This window comes from Podarcis cretensis (assembly GCF_951804945.1).
Source record: "Podarcis cretensis genome assembly, chromosome: 4".
Taxonomy (NCBI): Eukaryota; Metazoa; Chordata; class Lepidosauria; order Squamata; family Lacertidae; genus Podarcis; species Podarcis cretensis.
Window position 1 is genome coordinate 32,118,401 of NC_137173.1, and position 17,967 is coordinate 32,136,367.

The window sequence follows — 17,967 nt, forward strand, 5'->3', positions numbered from 1 at the left end:
GCGGCAGGCTGAGGCAACAGAATACTGGACTGTCCCCCGCCGCGCCCGCGTGTAAGAAGTTCCCACGTGCCAGAGAAAGATGTTGAAGGACCCTCTCCGCGAAGTTCTGCTTTACTTCTGAAAGGGAGCTTTATTATGCAGGGGAGCGTTCAAAACACCACAAGCGCCCAGAAACCTTCCCTCATTCCATGCAATGTGGTGGCCAGCAGAGGAGCAGCCCTGGCGGGGGCACGACAACCAAGGAGTAGTACGACCCTCAGGAATGTGAAATACGACTCTTAACGGGCCAACTTTCTTCCCCCCCCCCCCCCCGCCCAGAGACCCCTCTTTCCCTCCCTGGCGCTCCTCATCTCTCCTCATCCAGCCGCCGCCGCCTCGTCTCCCCGCTTCTCTTCCCCTGGCTTTCTCTCCCCAGGCCCCTCGGTTCCCTCTCTTTCCCGAGCCTCCTGCCGCCCTGTGGTAGTAGCGCGGGTGGTGGAGTCGTCCAGGCCTCGGAGATGAAGCTGTTGTCGTGACAACCTCGAGGAGCACCGGGGCTTTGATCTGGGCGGGCTGGTGGGGCGGCGGAAGGGGGCCGCCGGGTGTGTGTGTGTGTGTGTGTGTGTGTGTGTGTGTGTGTGGAGTTCTTGAGGCGGGCGGGCGGGCGCGCGTGTGGGCGCCACTGGCCCGAGAGCCAGCCAGGCTGCGAGAGAGGAGACCCCCTTTCCCCCTCCTCCGGCGCTGAGGCGCGCTTCGCCCTCCCTTCCCCTCGCTGGCTCTCTCTCTCTCTCGCTCCCTCCCTCCTTCCCTCCTTCGCTCCGCCTGGGAAAGTGGGTTAGGAAGGGAGCCGAGCGCTCAGAGACTGCTCAGCCGCTCGCCCGAGCAGGAGCATCCGCGCGCCGGGGAGGAGAGAGGAGGAGGAGGAGGAGGAGGAGGAGGAGGCAGGCAAAAGTCCCAGCCCTTCGCCTTCGGGGGGCTCGCTTGCCCTTTCGAAGCTCTTTTGGACTGCTTGATTTGTTTGTTTTCGTCTCTCTCTCTCTCCGCCGGCCCCCTTTCCTCCGGTCTCGCTCCCCCCGCACCTCCTTTATTTTCGTGAATCAATCCTCTCTCTCTCTCTCCCGCTTTCTTCATTTTGATCCCAGCCCGGGTTGCTTTTGGGGAAGTCTGGAGAGGGGAAAGAGGAAAGAAGAAAGACTTTCTGTTAAGAAACGCATCGAGGAAAAGAGAGAGAGAGAGAGAAGCAGCGGCAAAAAGAAGAGGGAAAGGAGAACCAATTGGGGGAAGCCAGAGCGAGATCTGCCCAGCTAAAAAGGCAGAGTTGCGCGTTTTTCGGTGGCTTCTCGGATATTTCCTCTCGCTGGCTGCCCCCTCTTCCTCCTCCTGCTCCTCCTGCTCCTCGTCCCCTCTCCGGGGCTAAAGGCATCCTCCTCCGAGCACCCAGATAAATAAAGGCAGAAAGAGAGCGGGGGGAACTCCATCCTTTGCACCTCTCCAGCCATGGTAGGAAGGGCTCAGCCCGATCGGAGACAATTCCCGCTGGTCCTACTGAGATTGCTCTGCCTTCTCCCCACAGGGCTGCCGGTCCGCAGCGTGGATTATAACCGAGGCACCGACAACATCACGGTGAGGCAGGGGGACACAGCCATCCTCAGGTAGGGGGCGATTGGCCAACTTTTGTTCTTCCTTTATCTTCGTGTCTCTCGTTCGACAGTCCTGAACTGTGTGGTGGGGTTGGGGGAGAAGGAGATGGGCTGGACTGGTGTGTGCCTATACGTCTGAATGTGACTGTGACTTGGAATATATTGATGTGGAGTTGATTCTGATTCATCATGCACACGTACAGGGCAAATACCACTGACTCAAAACTATTTCCCTTTCAAATTCTATGTTAAATATGCACATAAAAACGAACTATCCCGCTGTTACCAAAGTATTAAGTACCAGGAGGCAAATAGTATTAAATGTTTGAAAATCCTGCTACATCAGCTAATAGGAGGCAGTTCTTGTATTCCCCCCCCATCTATTTTCTCTCTTGCTTGTATATGGATAAGAATGAGTGAAGTGAGAGGTATGCAACTTGCCCTTCAGTGGAAATTGGTATACAGTATTCCCACCACAGTTTAAATGAAAAGAGCTGGGTCTGAGAGAACACACACACACTTTGTGTTGCTAAATGACCAGTCACCTGGGAAAGGAGGTATGAGAAATGTTTTTTTCTCCCTCCCAATCATTATGCACTTCTGAAATTCAAGCACTGGTTAAATAAATTAATTCCCACTTGTTTGGGGCTCATGTAAAAATGGGGTGTGGAGGGTGACTTTGCCTCTGTTGATGACAGAATTCACTTCTGGCTAATAATGGTTTGAAATGAATGTTTGAATTCAGATGGTGTATGGTTTGTTGTTGGGTGACTCCTTTGAGCCACGGCACTTCTTGCCTGCTTGCTCTGTTGGTTTTCTTGCTTAGCCCTGAAGGAAAGGTGCGTTTCGTGTATACATGTGTGACTGGGGTGGCTGGTGGTGGGATACCACACCTGAAAGTGTGTTGGTTTGTGCTGCCTCCTTAAATTTGGGACTGCATAAATCCCTGTCCACATTAGTTGTTGAATGAAAATTCCCCACTATTAATTGAAATAAAATAATTTATAGTATTGTAATCTGCTCCATTTAATGTAGTATAATTGCCCTACTGATGAAACTGCTCTGTGTGTGTATGAGTATGTTCGTTCTGCATATTATAGCCCTAAAACTATTGGATGTGATTTAAAATAAGAGTGCAATCTATGCAAAGAGCTGATAATGCACAACCCTCAAACACCCAGGGAGCAGTTCCTTGGCAAAGCTAATGACAACAGCAAAGTTTTTACTCTGTTCCCCTAGAATTGGTAGCTAGTAGATACAACCCTGAACTCTTGCCACATGAGCCCATGCTCATTCCCCTGCCCCTCTGTTCAATAATTGGAACTGTATTCCTGAGTTCATATTAGGTGGGGTCATCTCTTTTCCTTATGGATCTCACCACTTTGTTTTCTCTCCGAAGATGCAGGAGGACCAGAGCATAGTATATTATCTTTATTCCTCATATTTTAAGCACATGATGATATTAGTGCAGGGAGAAGGGATTTCAGAATGCAAAGCCAACAGGAGTGTGTGTATTTTTCTCCTCTTAGCTCTCATGAGCTGAGAGTGTTCTTATCCTGGAATATCCTTTCAGCAGAATCCATTCCCCAGCTCTCCAGACTTGTTAACTTGCATGTAAGGTTTATCCACATGGAGTAATAGGATTTACCGAGTAATTCATCTGCCTTGCGTTCGTGATGGAAAGCTTTAGCTGAACCACAAACACCTTACAGTGGTGCTCTCTCTGACTTGGGAGTCTTTTCTCTATCTTCGTGCCTTGTCGGGATTCATGCCTCTGTTAACCCCTTTCCAGGAGGGCTTTCCCCTATGCTTAGTTCCCTTCCATTTTAAAATGTGTGGTACAGTAATTCCTCTGGCTTGGCCTCCCCCTTTCCCACGTAGCACAAGAGGGAGTGTGCTCAGCTCCTCTGTGTACATATGGCAGCAGCGAAGTCATTAAGCTCACTTACCCAGCTAGGGGTCATTGGATTTCTATTTCCCACTTAACCTTGCAGCCCTGGAGTTTATCTAGAGATACTTGGTGCTCAAAATGCATTTACTGGGAAGATGTGTGTTAGCCTGCATGGATGTGACATGAAATGTGCATGTACCAATTTCATCCTCTTGTGTAAGGGGGGCGGGGTAGGCTGGAATGTGTTTGCATGCTTTTGTTCTATTAAGTATATTGGCATCCAGGACAGAGACACACAATTCAGAAGAAGGTCATATTTCCATTGCACCAAGTTCTGTTGGGCTAGAGTGCGTAAACTTTGAAGACTGACAATTTTAATAAGATAACCAACTGAACTTTCCTGCTGTAGAAATCAGAGCTTCAGTGCAATGAAAACAAAAATGTCTGCATCCTTTGTAAATTTGCTACAGGCAAGGCTCCAGTTCAGGCTTTACCTATCATCATTGGGAGTTTTGTGCATGCTGCACATAAATGTGTTCACTTGAGGCAGTTACTTCAAGGATGTGCTCTAGGAGCACTACAGTCCACAAATACTACTAGGAACTGTAGACTGCACAAATCTATTGCTTAACTGCAAAGCTAACAGAGAGAACTCTAGTGCTGGTGTAGTTAGTACTCCTTATTCCTTCCAGTGTTTATTTGGGAAGAAATTAGTGTGCAGGACAAGGGATTGGGGTCACACCCTCTGGTCTTGCCCCACCCTCCTTGTACTTAAGGCTCCTGGTGGAATAGTGCCTATTTGTATAAAACCCATTCATGTGATTCATTCTCTGGATATGTGGATGGTGTTGTTTGCGTGCAGAAGCCTATGCAAGTTCCAGTGCACAAAGTGGACACTTGAACCGTAGCAGCACAGTTGAGGGTAGAGCCACCCTTCCAACACTGACATTGCTGCTATTTTCCTTGACAGAACTGGGGTGCGGTTCAGTGGCAGGTAGGTTGGGGCTGCCATGGCCATGCATCCTTGACCTTGCCACTCCACCACCTCAGTCTCCTACAAGTAAGCAGCATAAACACCAGTATCAGAGGGATGACTCTGCTGATTTGCCTCATGCCACTTACTACTACAACCCTTACACTTGTGGAGGTTGAGAGCAGGGTTCATTTTTACCTGAATGAATCTTTGTACAGAGCTGATTCAGCATGGGGTTAGCACAGTAGAAAATGGGCTTTTCTTTTCTAGAACTGTTGGACATGTGCTTAAAACATCCAACTGGAAATGTGTGCAGCTTCTATGTGGGAGATACCTTAGCCAACAGCCTGCATTTAAGCCAGGCTCCTGGAAAAGACCCAGTGTGCCTCAGTTTGAGGTTCATCACAGAGCCTGTCTTTGCACAATTTTAGTGCAGGTGGGGTGGAAGAACTAGAGATGAGGTGTAGCACTAAGAACCAGGCCGAGGCATAGGCATAGGGAGTTTCCTTCAGCATACACCCCAAAGGAAATCCACCAGAAACCCTTATGTCAAGAAAGTCCCAGGAGCAAATCCTGCGTCTTCAGGGAGATCGCACTACTTCTTTCCCCACATTCAAAAAACTCAATGTCTGAACCTGAAGCAGAACCAAAGTCCCTCCCAGAATCAGTACCTACAAAATTGGATAGGGAACCTTTGGGACATAGAAAAGCTTTTCTAGCAGTGGGATTTGAGGTGAAGCTACCTATTCTCAGTAGGCTGCAGACATTTAGGGGTTCAGACAATCCCCAAGCACTGAAAGATCTTCTCCACATGAGCAATTAGACTCATGCCCCATGCAGGAGCTTTATGCATGTACATCTGATGTATGGATGTGTACATCTGATGCATGGATGAAAATGTGTGGATGGTGGAGGGAATGTCAACAAAGGATGCATTAACAGTAGATATGGAGTTAGCCCACACTGTCTTGAAGCACTGCCCTCCCCCACTACATTATTTTAAAATTTGGTGGTTAGTCTGAATCTCTTTATATAAAGCCTCAGAGTGGTCCAGACTGGCCACCAACAATCCATCAATCAAAATAATGCAGTTTTTAAAACAATCATAAACCACAGGGGAAACAAACTCTCCACATAAACACAACTTCCTTAAAATGCCTGCTGAAATAGAAAGCTATTTGTCTAGCGCCTGAAGTTAAATTGGGAGAACATAAGAATAGTCTTACTGGATAGGCCAGTGGCCCATCTAGTCTTGGCTCCTGTTCTCACAGTGGCCAGCCCAGATGCCCAATGGAATCCCGTAAGCAGAATCCAAGTGTAACAGCATTCTTCTCTCCTGTGGTTTCCAGCAACTGGTGTTCAGAAGTATATGGCCTCCAGCCATGGAGGCAGAGTATATCCATAGTGGCTAGTAGCCATTGATAGCCTTCTCCTCCATGAATTTGCCTGATCCACTTTTAAAGACATTCAACTTGGTGGCCATCACTGCCTCTTGTGGTAGCAAAAGTCCATGGTTTAGCCATATGCTGTGTGAAGAAGTAGTGTACCTTCTTGGTGCCTGTCTGATCTCAGTTGGGAGGGCATTGTAGTACTGAACGCATGACTCCTGGTTGATACTGTCTGAGCATCTGAGACATGAGGGACCAATAACAGCTAATTCTCTGAAGGTGTCAGTGATTGGGCAAGGATATACAGAATCATCCTTAAGGAGTTGTGGACCCAAGTGGTTAAGGATCTTGCATATTAATACAAGAATCTTGAACCTGGCCCTGTAACGTATGGGCAGCCAAGGCAAGCTTTTAAACACTAGTATTATGTGCTGGAGGGACGCAGGTGGCGCTGTGGGTTAAAGCCTCAGCGCCTAGGACTTGCCGATCGAAAGGTCGGCGGTTCGAATCCCTGCGGCGGGGTGCGCTCCCGCTGCTCGGTCCCAGCGCCTGCCAACCTAGCAGTTCGAAAGCACCTCCGGGTGCAAGTAGATAAATAGGGACCGCTTACCAGCGGGAAGGTAAACGGCGTTTCCGTGTGCGGCTGTGGCTCGCCAGAGCAGCGATGTCACGCTGGCCACGTGATCCGGAAGTGTCTCCGGACAGCGCTGGCCCCTGGCCTCTTAAGTGAGATGGGCGCACAACCCCAGAGTCTGTCAAGACTGGCCCATACGGGCAGGGGTACCTTTACCTTTACCTTTTTATTATGTGCTGGCAGCAATATGCCATGTGAACAGGGCATTTATAACACCATGCCATGCACAGCTTCGAATTGTTTACATAAAATGAATCTCACGTTGCAAAAAAGAAAAGAAAAATGGATCAAATGCTTGTATATGTGTGTTGTGGTTGTTCAGAAGTGTTGTGTCAGAAGATCCTTTCTGCCTTTGCTTATGACCTCCTCTACCTGCAGTACTATAATAGAAAGAATCTCCCATTGCTATACAATAATAAACAAACACTGTTAGTGGATGAACTAGTGTAGTAATGGCTCAATGCACAGCTTTTAAAGAAGGAAAGCAAACTTACTTTATGCATCCTTTATACCCATGTATAAGGTACCCACCTTGCCAGTGCATATGCATTGCTCAAAGTGGTTTGCAGTAATTGAAATCAGAATAGTAAAGTAACAGCAACAATCAAAACATAGTGAAGAAAGGCATAGAAGAAAATACATGTGGACCCCCAGCAACAGAACTATATGAAACCTTTTGCTAATCATTGAAATAAAGCCAGCACCCTAAATAAAGTCTGTGCACACTCCATAGAGGCAATATGCATAAGCATTAACATGCCTGCACATGCATGTATATTCATGCTGCTTCAACATCCAGAAATACGCTTTTTTAATTAAAGACCATTTAACTAATTCAGTTTTTTCAGCACTGAGTATAAGATAGCACCCAAGACTCAAATGCCCTTCTAATTCAGATTGCATATCATTAAGTACGACAAGATTAGTTTTAGAATTAATTCTCAGCTGGATCTGCATGATCAGAAGACTTCTGAAAATAAAATGAGACTCCACTCTCACTGCCCATTTCCCTACCTCTAGAAAGCTGACACCTAGGGGAGAGTTGTTGCTTCAGCAACACATCAGCTCAGACTGGGAGCTGTAGGCTCAACCCCTTCCTGGCCTCATAGTCAGGTCCAGATTCAAGCAGGTACTTCTGTGCACTTCCCCTTCCTCCTAAGTAGCCTCATGTGCAACTAGGTATGTTGGCAGTTCTGAAGCTCCTCGCTGGCCTGCCATCTCCTCTGCTTCTGTGACCTTGTGGGATATGAGATGAGATGAGGAGGCTCTAAAGAGCTAGCCAGAATTTCAAGCAGCCAGTGTGAAGTCTTGGGGCTCCACTGGCTCTGCTGGCAGTGTGGAGAATCCTGCTGCTTTTGTTCTTCCTCAGAGGAGTCTTCAGGTTCAAGGTCTGGGTAGGACCATTGGGAGGCAGTGTTGTACACTCAGCCTCCCAATATTGAGCATCACTGTCAGTTACTGAAACGGAGAGTAGTGAGACATGGGGAGCTTGATGTGGTACAGACTTGGCAGTACAGTCGTACCTTGGAAGTCAGACAGAATCCATTCGAGAAATCCGTTTGACTTCCAAAACATTGGGAAACCAAAGCGCAGCTTCTGATTGGCTGCAGGAAGCTCCTGCAGCCAATCAGAAGTCATGGAAACCCTGTTGGATGTTCGGCTTCCAAAAATAGTTCACAAACTGGAACAGTCACTTCCAGGTTTGTGATGTTCGGGAACCAAAACATTCGATTCGCAAGGCGTTCGACTTCCAAGGTACGACTACTGAATGTAGACAGGATGTAAGTGTACCTCAATTTCAGCCTTTATGCTTCTCAATCATAAAAAGGGCCTTCAGACATTTGTTTAATACTATTTACTCTTATATCTTGAACTTGTGTTTTAAACTTTAAAGCATGGGTTCATGACCACCTTTTAGTATTGCAATTGATACAAGGGTGGGTAGTATACACATCTCTGATTTTGCCTGTCCACCCTAGATTCTTATACCAAAAGATTAATATTATTCGGTACAAAGGTTGCATTAATCTAGTCTCATTAATTTTCAGTAATTGAACTGGAGTTTATGTTCCATTTCTGAATTTTGCATACCAGGTTCACAAAGGCTCTCTCCACATTTGTCATAATACTGAAGTTCATAAATATGCAATCAGTATTATGTGACCTTATGCAAATTGACCTAAAATGAATGACACATCAGATTCACAAATAAAGCTCAACTTTTGTGTGTTTTTTGTGTGTGGCAAATAGTGACATTTGAACCTAGACTAGGTGTTTTATTAGAGACTATTAATTTTACATTTGCTGATCAAATTTTAATTCTGGAGTTTGCCCGGTAGATTTATGATTCTGTGAATGTGCAGACTTCAAAATTTTATTTATTTATTACATATATATCCAACTCTTCCTCCCAAACAAACCCAGGGCGACAAATAATAAAACGATTAAAACATCTTTAAAATAAATTAAAAGCAATCCCAATACAGACTGGGAAAGAGCTCGGTTTAAAAGACTCATTGAAAGAGGAAGGTGTTCAGTAGGTGCTGAAAATACAACAGGAATGGTGCCTTTCTAATGCTCAAGGGAGTGGAAGTCCAGAAGATAGGTGCCAGAACACTAAAGGCCCATTTCCTACATGGTGCAGAAAAGGCTTCCTGGTAAAATGGTATCTGTAGGAGGTCCTCACTTGCACAGTGCAGTGATTGATTGGGTAAAGAAGAGGTGAGGCTGTCTTTCAAGTATCCTGGTCCCAAGCTATATAGGGCTTTATACACCAAAACCAGCACTTTGAACTTAGTCTTGTAGCTAACTGGCAGCCAGTACATTGTTTTTCAACAGTGAGGTAATGTGTTGGCGATATCTTGTCATGGTATGTGATTTATGCATGGCGTTTCCTTTCATAAAGGGATGGCAACCTCATATAAAATGTTTTGTTCTCAGGTAGAGAGATATACACCACTATTACTTCCACCATAGACATGTAGACACATTATTCATAACTGAAGTTAGCTTTGTGAATTTTCTGAACTAAAAACATATTATATTATGACTTTTTAATTTTATTCTATACACCATTTAGTGCAATTTACAAAGTATAAAAAAATCAGTAACACAAGCATTAAGATATAAACCATAAATATAAAATCTAATGATAATACTAAACTTTATAGTTCACATTTCTGTTACCGTAATGGAAGTAGTCTGTGAATTGAGAAGTTGCTGCCTTGAAGAAGGCTGTTTGCCCAACTAATTTGTGCTCAGAAAGGCAAAAATATTTACACTGTGCACTAGCCTTCACAAACCTGGTGTCCTTCAGGTGTTGTTAGACTACAGCTCCCATCACCCCCTGCCAGTGGCAGAGCTTCATGCTCTGGCACCGGGGGCGGAGAGCAGGCGGTGGTGGGGCTGGTGTGCTTCCCGAGGGTGGGGCACGCTGCCCGCAGTGGCATGGGGCGCGTCCTGGGGGCGGGCCACCCAGCATGGGTGGAGGGCAGCCACAATGGCACCCTGGGGATCACGCTGTCAGGGGCGGTGTGCTCCCCCCGCACTCCTCTTCCTCCGCCAGGTCCCCCTGCCAGCACATGCAAGCTGGGTCTGATGGAAGTTGTAGCCCAACAACACCTGAAGGACACCAGGTTTGTGAAAGCTGCTCTATACACCCTGCTCTAGAACTGTCAACCTGCGTCTTTCAGGCATCTCATGAAAATGTGCAGAAAGCCACTGTTGAATCTTCTAGGAGTCCTTTATGGAGCTCTAATCAAAATGAAACCTCAAGTGGCACTGGGCATATTGAGTAGAACTGAGCAGATGGCCATTGCAAATAGCCTCTAGGCCAATGTTTTTTTCTGCTAGTGTATTTAAACAAAACAGTCCTAAGAAGGAAGAACAACTAACTGTACTGATAAAAGTGATGCTAGCTGAACCAATGGCATTTGAAGTCAAAGCTGAACTTGATGCTCATATTCTCAGGAGTAGAAATGCAAAGATATCAAAGGCAATTTATACACACATTTGATTCACAAATATGAAAATTTATATTCTTTTAAGCCCTAATCACAGTCACGCTGAGAGAAATGTGGGACGTATGTACCACTAGGCACTTTTTTCCTGTATGTGGGTACAGATGAAGGGCGGGAGATGCTTTGGTATTAAGTCAATCTGTGCTAATACGCAATCTTTTCATTGCAGTGGGATACAGGGAAATGCAATAATTTGATAAAAGCAACTGCTGATACTGAATTTCAAGTCCCTGGGTTGAGTTGAGTAAAAAGCTAAAAGAGAGAGAGAGAGAAGAGATTCAAGCAATTGTATTTAACAGTAGTGTGTCTGTCTAATCTGGATTATTTGTAAAAACATGAATAACCCAGAGAAGCTATAATCAGAGACTCACACCGATATGTGATATATAAAATATTACTGATGCACAGGGACCAATACAGAGTCTTTGCTTTGTGCAGTAATGGACAGTATCCTGAAGAGTTGTAACTGGCTCAACTTCACAGTATTTTGAAAATGTATGGCCAGGTGTCCTTATATAAGGGCTTTTCTGGGGACAGAAAGCTTTTGAGCAGTGGATCCTGACCTGCATGCCAAACCAACCCTTTACAGCTGTTTGTTTGACCCCAACATTAACCCTGACTTTGCTTGTTTCTGTTCTCTTACTGCTGCTCCTTGACTTGTCTGATCTGACACTTTTTAAACACATAATAACATAATAGAAGTCTGAAGCCCCATGTAGCATTCTTCTTCCCAAAGTGATCAGCTAGCTGCCTCTGGGAAGACCATAATCCTGACAGTATTGTAACAGTCCTCCCCTGCATTTGGTGTTCAGTACCTCTGAACTTGGACATTTCACAACTCTTTATGAACCTGGCCTTCCAAACCAACATGCATTCATACTGAAAAGTCTGAATCTGTGTGCCACTATCTTCTGGAGGTGGGCACAGAGAAAAGGGGGACGCTTTGGTTTTCACTCTGTCATCCTTAACAAGCTACAGTTCTGTTCTAGTGTGATGCAGGGAAATGGTTAAAAGCAAAGTCCCATGTTCTTCTAACTTTTTGTTCTTCTAACTTCTATAGCTCAGTTGGTAGAGCACGAGACTCTTATTGTCAGGGTTGTATGTTTGAGCCCCAAGTTGGGTCAAAAGATTCCTGCATTGATCCTCATGGTCTCTTCCAACTCTACAATTCTATGATTCTTGGCCTTGCCATCTTGGAATTTGGCTCAGCTTCTGGGTATGTGGCCACCTGCTGGCATTGCCTGGAATCTGGACCACTGTAGCATCCTGCCTCTAAGTGTGTCTAAAGAGTGATGGTCTTTTTTTTCCTACATCTTTTACTCCTGTCTACCACATCAGGTAAATGCCAACCACATCAGTTACTGAAAACAAATTTTGCTAAATACTCATTCCTCTTACAATTAGTGGTAGCGCAGGGATTGAAAAAGCATTTATCTAACAGCATATAGCGGATCACATTAACTTTCTTCGATTACGCACCGTGTACACTGATGAATTATTAGAGAGGGAGGGCATTTTGTTTGTAGTGGATTACACATCCAATGTTTCTGTCAGCTACAAAAGAAAAGATCTGAGGAACGCTAAACATACTTGGACTGAAGACGAAGCAGGGTACAGGGGCAGGTTACTGCAAGGATAAAATGGGAATAATCCCTATGTTAGCATACCTCCTTTTGCTGCTTGGAAGAATGGCATGATATACATGCAATGAATGAATGAATGAATGAATGAATGAATGAATGAATGAATGAATGAAACAAGGCAAGGTGGTGTAGTGGTTAAGAGTGGTAGACTCGTAATCTGGTGAACCGGGTTCGCGTCTTTGCTCCTCCACATGCAGCTGCTGGGTGACCTTGGGCCAGTCACACTTCTCTGAAGTCTCTCAGCCTCACTCACCTCACAGAGTGTTTGTTGTGGGGGAGGAAGGGAAAGGAGAATGTTAGCCGCTTTGAGACTCCTTAGGGTAGTGATAAAGTGGGATATCAAATCCAAACTCCTCCAAACTCCTCTTCTGTGCCAGCAATGTGGCAAGCTGCAACACAGCAATCCTATCCTTGGGGTATCCAGTACCTCAAGTCTCCATTTGTGCTTCTTCTTTTTTTGTCTGCCAGGAGCAAGAGTGAGGCTCTTATGGTGCAATAGCAGTTGATGGGGTGGGGGCTAGCTGTGCTTCCCAATGGCTGGAGTGACTGCCAGTTATCAAGAGGGAGAGGAGGGGTGAGGAGATAGGGGTGCATCAATGGATGTTAGGTAAGCAATGCAAACCTCCCCTCCCCATTGTCAACTACTTATATATGGAGCCTCTGCAAGGTTAGCAGCCTCTTTAGAGAGCAGAGCCCCAAGAAGCAGCAAACTGACCTTCTTCCTCAGTCTCATCATTTGCCATTTAGCATCATTGGTCTGTGGCAGTTGCTAAGGCTTTGCCAGTTGCCTGCTATCACAGATTAGCCAGAAGTTGTGGGGAGTGAGGATGAAAATAGCCTGCTCTTTTCTCTTTTATTCACTACTTATTCCTTAAGGTTGCCTTCCAGTGCGCATAGGATTAAGATTATATAGATATATGGCGTTGTTTAAAAGGTAAAGGTACCCCTGCCCGTACGGGCCAGTCTTGACAGACTCTGGGGTTGTACGCCCATCTCACTTAAGAGGCCAGGGGCCAGCGCTGTCCGGAGACACTTCCGGGTCACGTGGCCAGCGTGACATCGCTGCTCTGGCGAGCCAGAGCCGCACACGGAAACGCCGTTTACCTTCCCGCTGGTAAGCGGTCCCTATTTATCTACTTGCACCCGGAGGTGCTTTCGAACTGCTAGGTTGGCAGGCGCTGGGACCGAGCAGCGGGAGCGCACCCCGCCGCAGGGATTCGAACCGCCGACCTTTCGATCGGCAAGTCCTAGGCGCTGAGGCTTTAACCCACAGCGCCACCTGCACCTGGCGTTGTTTAGTACCTACCAAAAGATGGTTCATAGCAAAGAGGATCAAGTCAATGTGCATGTTAAGGCATTTTGTTTAAATTATACGATCGTTTTAAGAATTAGGTGAGGAGACAAAATGAAGAGCAACATTGACTGTACATAAGAATAAATGGCTTGCTTTTAATTGCAACAAATATTATAATTGAAGAAGAATGTGACCGAGAAATTTCAGCCCAAAGGCATTCATTCATTCAAAAGTTGCAAGCGTGCCTTCCAGGAAAGAATGACTTGGATTAAATTTCCAGTAATAACACAAATGCAATGCTTTTTGGCCTTCAGATATTTTATTGATATTTTGGAACTGCGCATGTGGATAAAGATTCTTCAAGCTGAACAGCAACATGACATTAAAACAAAGTTTGTGTCCTGCACAATCCAGATAAAGGAAAAGTGAGAGCTGCATAGATTATAGCTTTTATTAGCATACAGTTTATAACAGGAAAATGCAGTGGAGAGCATTTCATTAAAGATTGGCTGTATACATGTTCAGGCTATAAAGCGGTTTAAATTTACTGACACGACTACAAAAAAGCATTGTTGTTATTGAATGGAATAGTGGAGCTCCCACCCCTCAAACCAAGATTATTACCCTACTGTTTTATTGACTGTCAAAATGCAAGTAAGCCCTTTTCTCAGTAAGGGTGGTTTCTTAATAAATGCTTAAAGCCTACCGGTGTTCGGGAGACCTATTCACACCGTGATGCAACCCACTAAATGCAGCATTTATATGCAGCTGAACTTCACAGGTGAGCAGAAGGCAACACAGCCATTAATGTTGTTTCCCTTCAATCTGTACAAAATGCAATGTAAACTCAAGGCCATTTCAACATAAAAAGGCAACCCCCCAAGTTTGCTATCAAATGTGCTCTCAAGTGGGAGCTGTAGCAAAATATGACTCTCTGATGAGTGAACCTTTGTGGCAAATGTGATTGTTGCATTCACATGTTCCATTTTTAGGCATACACTTCAAATACCTTTACACCTCAAAAATATAGAGTATGAAACAGCACCATGAAACAGTGATGCTCCAGAGAAGCGGACACGGAGCAATGTTTCCAAACTACAAGAAAGAAGATTCCACCTAAACATTAGGAAGAACTTCCTGACAGTAAGAGCTGTTCGACAGTGGAATTGGCTGCCAAGGAGTGTGGTGGAGTCTCCTTCTTTGGAGGTCTTTAAGCAGAGGCTTGACAACCATATGTCAGGAGTGCTCTGATGGTGTTTCCTGCTTGGCAGGGGGTTGGGCTCGATGGCCCTTGTGGTCTCTTCCAACTCTATGATTCTATGATTCTATAGATATATAGAAACAATATTCTCCCCCCCCCCATTATTGTGCCTTGCATGCAGTTAATGCTCTTCATAGTGCTTCAGAATGGAAATGTAACAGAATGTGAGCACCTTGGAGGTGGAGTCGACAAGGTCAGGGTGAATCCAAATGGGTTATACCAGGGAGGCACCAGACGTTCTACCCAACAGGGAAGAACAGGAAATATTCCTATAAGAACCTTCTGCTGGCTACATTAAGCTATCATAAGCCTCTTCTTTCCCCTAGCTATCCCTTTAGGGAACCCACGTTTTTCCAGGAATTGTCATACCAAAATCTGAATTTATGAAGCCACCCTCAGGATGAAGCTTTTGTGAGCCCAATGGGGGATATCCATGCACATTTTCACAGAGAGAAAAAGAGAAAGCCCTTGTAAGCTCTGTTGTGCAGACTTCAAGGAGTAAATATAGAGATCCTGCTACATATTTTTGCTGGTATCTTACATATTCTTAATACAGTACCGAAACTTTAGATATATACACCTAGGGAGACAGGATGCTGCAAAATATACAACCCTGGCAGGAGAGAAACTTGTAAAATACTTGGTAATGGAGGAGAGTTGCAAAGGGTACCTGCCTGGAATTTGGAATATAGGCACGTAATTATGTACATATCAATGCAAACTATATGCTTGTAGGGGCCTGTATAGGTGGATTAACAAATCACAGGTGACACTTGCATGGGAAAAGAACAAAATAAGACTTTACTGATTGATATACATACAGTATTATAATATCAAATCTATAACTTACGTTAAAGAAAGTGGTGGAGGAGAAACTGTCAGATTGTGTTGGTTCAACCTGCTCCCCTGAGTCTGCATACACACTTCAATTTGCTACAAAGTACCATATGTTTCCCTACTTAGTTGGCATTAAAATTGATATAGCCATGCAAGGTTTCTGAAGAGCATCTGAAACTGCATCTCCTATACTTTACAGATGGGTCCTGAGGACAAGAATGGCCTCAAATTAGTTTTTCTTAAAATAGCATCTGTGTTGTATCTCCCCTTTAACCCCAACGAGCAATCTGTTCTCATGTAATGTATTAGACACACATGCATAACACCAATCAGTTTTAAATAAAAGTTAATAAACATTTAATTGCCACCTGTATACCATTCTATCCTATCTTTTACTCAGGACCTATCTTTATAGTATAAGAGACTATACACCTTTGGTGAAAAAATGCTCTTGCAGGTTTCTAATTCAGAGAGCATGGTGCCTTCAGTTGGAAAAAGTTCAGTTTATCTCCAAAATCAAATGCTGGCAGCCATATACTCTTGCCTACCATTGGTGGTCCAACATATGGCCCTCAAGGCCTTTTTTTGGTGGCCCTCAGCAACAGTTGACACCCCTCTCCTCCCTTATACCACCTTCCCAAAGCTGGGTAAGTGAAGTACTGGGCTCTGGAAAGGAGATGTGAGGGCTCTGACAGGGTCCTAGAGTCCTTCATCTTGGGAAAGAGGGGGGAGGGCCTCACACATCCCTTCCAAAGCCTAGCGACCCACTTAGCCAGCATTTGGAAGGCAGTGCAAAGGCTGCCCCCACTCTAATTTTCGCCTATATCCCACTCCCCTCCACACAACAAGGCAGTGTGCAGCGCACAGGTTCCATATCAAAGTATTCTTGCAGCCCGCTTGTTATGAAAAGTTGGGCCACCTTCATCTAGGGCAGGCATGGCCAAACTTGGCCCTTCAGCTGTTTTGGGACTGCGGTTCCCATCATCCCTGACCACTGGTCCTGTTAACTAGGGATGATGGGAGTTGTAGTCCCAAAACAGCTGGAGGGCCAAGTTTGGCCATGCCTGATGAAGGGGAGGCAGTGATGCCTTTAGGATTACCTGGCTAGCTTGAACTGTGCCAGATGACTGCATAAGGTCTGGGTGGATTCTCCTGTTTTCCACATTGTCTGTTTCCTCCTGTGCTTTTCCACACCAATCCTTGTGTGAACAGGGCAGGGGAGACAACTCCTTGGAACCCTGTGTCCATTCACTCTCTGCTAACCTAGCAAAACAAAACCCATGTTGAAATCCACTGGCAGGAAGCATCCATGGCTTTGAATAGTAAGTACAAATCTCCCTCTCCCTCTCTGTTATTAAGCTGACAGGCACTTAGCCAATTACCCAGTCATAGTCTCAGCTGTATTTATGGAGAAAGAAGCAGCAGCGCAAACAGCTCCTGTCTTTGGGGCTTCAGCTGAGTCTCTCTGGTGTGGTACGGCATTGTTTCTCCCTCTCCCCCTCCTGCCCCAGTGTGTTTGAAGTTCAAGGATATAAATGAAAGAGAACTGTGGAAAGGAGTGGGTAAGTGGGAAGCAAAACAAAATCAAGCAGCGCCAGTGACAATATCTTGTGGAAGACAGAAAGTATAACTCACTTTAGGACAACTCCAATCCAAGTCTTTGTGTGTGTGTGTTAACAGTGCCTTCTAAAAAGGTCCTGTTATATAAAAGTTGGGGTGCATCTCTAAGTATCACGTGTTGGGTTTGAGTGCTAGAGATCTAGTTACAAATCCCTGCTCAGTCATAAAGCTCCCGGGGTGGCCTTGGGCAAACCACCCTCTCACAGCCTCACCTACTTCATGCAGGTTGCTGGGAGCAGAAATGCAGTAAGAATAATAAAATACTTCATGCATGGACGTACTATAGAAATGAGAAGTAATAAAATGCTATGCTAATGCTGTGTAAGCCCATTTAGCTACTTAGCATGGGTAGTACAGCAAGCTGAGGAAACAGAGGTATGCAGTGTTAATGCTGCAAATAGATTGTACTGCTGTTTACAAGTATGTTGTGTTTCTATAACACAAAGCCAAGGAACATATTTATTCCTATTTAGTTCAGTTAACACATTTTCTGGTTTTGAACCCTTACCAGATCACAATAATCAGGCCTGGGTTCAGATTTCTACCTTGCCACAGCTAATACAAAATATGTCTGTCCTTGTAAAACGGGGAACAGCAGTTGTGTGTTGTACTCAGCACTGCTGTGGAAGATAAGATGAGACAAGAATTAAACAGCCTTTTGCAAACTTATGCTGCAGTCTTGTGTCAGCTTACTAGGGAGTAGCCAGGAGCCACATAATCATGAGTTATAATTATATAATGTTATGAGACTTTGTAACACACTCCATAGCTCAGCTGGACAAGCAGTC

The 17,967-nt window shown here is 45.1% G+C and overlaps 1 protein-coding gene across 3 annotated transcripts in view; it reads left to right on the top strand.

Annotated features, from left to right (window-relative positions):
• Window positions 1-832: 832 nt before the first annotated feature.
• The window catches only part of LSAMP (limbic system associated membrane protein), a 460,055-nt gene continuing 442,920 nt past the window's right edge, over window positions 833-17,967 (top strand). For 2 of the 3 annotated variants that reach the window (XR_013838256.1, XM_079974033.1), the window contains exon 1: window positions 833-1,631. Coding sequence is in view for 2 of the 3 variants with exons in the window: in XM_079974033.1 (XP_079830159.1) it covers window positions 1,477-1,631 (155 nt within the window). In the remaining variant the exon portion in view is untranslated. The remainder of the gene's footprint in view (window positions 1,632-17,967) is intronic. The other variant, XM_079974034.1, reaches the window with a different exon arrangement.